The 3,881-nt window shown below is 37.3% G+C and overlaps 1 protein-coding gene across 1 annotated transcript; it reads right to left on the bottom strand.

Moving 5' to 3' along the window:
• Window positions 1-243: 243 nt before the first annotated feature.
• Window positions 244-2,734, bottom strand: LOC141586881 (SUMO-conjugating enzyme SCE1). Its single transcript, XM_074408277.1, has 5 exons — window positions 2,545-2,734; window positions 2,367-2,450; window positions 1,182-1,334; window positions 983-1,096; window positions 244-626 (listed from the first exon to the last, which is right to left on the bottom strand). The coding sequence occupies exons 1-5, from the start codon at window positions 2,611-2,613 to the stop codon at window positions 564-566; spliced, it is 483 nt and encodes a 160-aa protein (XP_074264378.1). The 5' UTR covers window positions 2,614-2,734; the 3' UTR covers window positions 244-563.
• Window positions 2,735-3,881: the final 1,147 nt, after the last annotated feature.

The raw sequence follows: 3,881 nt of genomic DNA, 5'->3' as shown, positions 1-3,881 counted from the left end.
TGAGTGGCATTACCCGTCACTTGCTCCGACCCGTCTTCAGCAAGACTAACTGTAAAAAAGATGCGGTGGTATCAAATCTTTATATTGGAGGCATAATATTCATTATTCACCTCAACTTGCACCAAACTAAAGCTTCTTCAAAATGCTTTTCTACAGAATCAAATTATCAAAAGAATGATACTCTGTAAAAAGATGCCCTCTAAAAAACAAAAAAAATGTACGATAAAAAGTACTCGTATCAGATTCAACCAAGAACGCTTGTGCAATTAAGCCAATCAATGATGTTTGCAGCGGCACAATTGAAAGGATATTACAAATACCCTCAAGTCAACAAACACCGAAACACACCAGACACTGCATCAGCAGCACAGAAACAAAATACTTGAGCAGATGACTTGGGAAGGGAATTTAGTTTCCAGACAAATGAACACTACCGGAGCCACTACATATTAACGAAAGTCGGCATTTATACATAAAACACGTATCTGGAAGGCAGTTCTTAAGGAGCACGCACTGCAGCCTAACATGCTACCAAACCCCTAGCAAATATATTAGATTCACTGTCAAACAGCAGCCGGGTACTGTTTAGCCTGTTGACGAACCCTTCTTTTGTATTCCGTTGTATCCTGAAACAATTAAAACTTGATTAATATGAAATCACTATATAGATGAACATGAACTCAGTTTAAAATGGAGACGATAAATGCTCTGAATAGGATGTGGGTTCAAGTGCCCTTATCTTTCACTTGAACATATATTTGTACACTAGGGGTATAAATTCTGTCATGCTTAAATAGAAGGCTAGATTCCCTACCATTTTAGGGGAGGAAGAACAATGAAATGATATTACACCAACAGCAGCATTACAGAAATGACACCAAAACAATAAAAACTTCGTAATAGATGATCCTACTCATTAGAACATCCTACATGAATCTGGCACTATGATGATGTACTAAATTTTTAATTTATATATCCGCACCTGAATAAACAAGTGATATCCTTCTGTCTGTGCAGGATCTTGCGGGTTAGGCTGATCCAATAAATCCTGAATGCCAACAAGAATCTGCTTCACAGTAATTGCGGGTCTCCAGTCCTAAAACGGAAGGAAATGAGAATGGGTACTTCAACAGTCAAAGATAAATAACACAACACAGGCGGAAAAAATCACGAGTACTCACACAATCTTCATTCAAAATGGACAGGCACACTGTCCCAGATGGGTAGATATTAGGATGGAAGAAACCTTGGGGAAACTTGCACTTGGGTGGTTTGCTAGGGTACTCTTCGCTGAAGTGCATAGTCAACGGATAGAAACCGCCCTCCCAATCAGTCTGCATCAATGTGAACTCTCAATCAGAACTCGATACTCAACTCAAAAGAAGCATGTCATTATTAAAAATACATTTAACAGTAACTTCTGGCCTTCTGGGAGATAATCCCTTTGAAGGACAAAGTCGGCAGCATCAAAGATTCCTGAAAACTTTAGCTACCCATCTGAGAAAGGTAGCGAAATATAATGAACAGTAAATCTTGAGGTGGCTAGAAGAGAGTAGTCCAGGAAATGTGCATCTTATTAGGCTTCTTAAGGTCAACTGTGCTGACCATTTTGAAGCTCTAGAATGGCTTATACAGGAAGCCAAGAGTGAAAAGAGTAAGTCAGACAAAAATTCCATGGGGACATTGCTTGTCTAGAGAGAGAAAGTGAGTGTTCAACATCCTCCGAGAGAGAGCAAGAGATAGGTCGGAATTGAGAGAGGGTAATATACAGAGTTAAACACTTCAGGAGTAATTTTAATTTGATGGAGGGTTGTTCACTTAATGTTGCAGTGTGTGACTCTTTAGTCATCCAACAAGTTTATAAGGTGAGTCTTATCATTCAGACTCTTTAAACAAAGTAAAACACACTCACAAATCACATAAATTCCGAAATACTATAGTGGAGATATCCTGAGAGCTAGGCACACATACTTGAATGACAAAAACAGTGAACATCAAGTTTCAAACTCAAAGGAAATTGCAGAGAACCTAAACGTAAAGGTTGATCGTGATGATCGTGATACTAACGATTAACGAACGATCTATGGCAATAGTTTGAAAGCAATCGTCAACCATGCCAATTCCACACACACTAAAAAAACTCATCTAAAATCCAAACTCTGACACCAATTGGCAACAGGGAAAAGAATGAGAGTCAACTGTGAAATAATTGGGTATGAAGACAATCAAACCACTCAAAAATCATCTAATCGTACAATACTTAAAAGACATAATAAGTCTAATCAATAATTAATGCAATGAAGATGAAATTATGAAGAAAATAAAAAGGAGAGAAAATTTGAGAAATGAAGATAGAAAAGACATACACCAGCTTTGCCAGGGATAATGCAATTCCACATGAGTAAATTAACAGAGCCATCCTGCAATGTCTCAGGCTTCGCCACAAAACCCTAATTCAATTACAAACAAAAACCCTAAATTTCAATATTCATAATAAAAATTACAATTAGAAAAAACAAGTGAAAAAAATAAAAGATTACTAACGTGGGGATGATTACGGCGCCATGATTTCCTCTCTTCAGCGAGACGGCCACGAGCAATGCCACCAGACATGGTTATTTTCCTTGGTTAGATTTCTCTCTCTAGGAATTAGAAGGTGTTTTGTGCGGAGGAGGAAAATGAGAGGAGGAGGGGTTAAACGGGGTTGGATTTATAAAGGGGATGGCTGGCCTCGGGAATGTCGGCTGCTTTTTTTACTTCTAATAATCAACCATAGTGGGGTACAGCATGATCGTACGGTTTAGATTTTATTAGTCCCCACAGCTCCCAACTCCTAATGCTACTTAAATTCCACTTATCCGTAACACTATCGGAATGTGTAAATTGGAATTGCGGATGAATGAATTATTGGATCGTTCCGATTGATTATTTGTTTGCATATTTTATTTTTTTTGTGTTTTAGTTAATTATTTATTTTCTTATTTTAGAAATATTTTTAATGTATAATTAGATCATCTACACTTAGGCTCTGTTTGGTAAAACTGATCGAAAAAATCTTAAAACTCGTAAAGTCTTTGAACTCGATAAGGTGATTTGAAATTAAAAAGGACTGAAAAATAATTTGAAAATTGAAAACTAATAAGGTAAGCTGATTAATTATAAAGTGTTTGGTAAAACTAACTGGAAAAGTAACTGATTTTTTGTAAAATGACATAAAAGGACAATTAATAATTATACTAAATTAATTTAAATAAAGGGTAAATATGTAAAGTAGAACATTTCAGCTACCTGAAACTTTAAAAAGCTACCTTGAGTAGCTTTTCATTTCAGGTACCTGAAAAGTCGTTTCAGGTACCTGAAATCACTTTACCAAACAGCATTAGGTAAAACAACTACCTGAAATATTAGTCAAATCAGGTTGCTTGGTCAAATCAGGTACCTGAAATGTCTTGCCAAACATAGCCTTAATTTAGTTCACTTGTCATGTACTCGTAATGATTAGTCCCCTCCTTTATCTTGGTTTTTGTGCCAAAACCAAAGACAAACAAATGACCCAAACGGACGAAATATTATGATATGATACAGTCATTTAGCTCATCATGTGCTTTTTTGCCACTTCAAATCACGGGTCGGGCTCTCTTAGCTGAGCCCGATGAGGCAGGGAGTGTCGAGTTGAATTAAGCTTGATCGGTTGATCCTTACTCAGCCTAATATGGCATTTTTCCTATACACCAGAGCGAGTCGGCCCTCTAACTAGAGCCTTGAACCGGCCAATATGGATGGCGGACCGGCGCCAACCACTAAGAAACAACATGTGTCGGTCCGAGCCAAGCTCTCACCTGTTATCAGCTATCTATTACACTTTTGAGTATCTATTTTAA

Source organism: Silene latifolia, chromosome 6 (assembly GCF_048544455.1).
Source record: "Silene latifolia isolate original U9 population chromosome 6, ASM4854445v1, whole genome shotgun sequence".
Classification (NCBI taxonomy): domain Eukaryota; kingdom Viridiplantae; phylum Streptophyta; class Magnoliopsida; order Caryophyllales; family Caryophyllaceae; genus Silene; species Silene latifolia.
The sequence above is the reverse complement of the archived record's forward strand: the minus strand, read 5'-3'. Positions and strand labels throughout refer to the sequence as shown.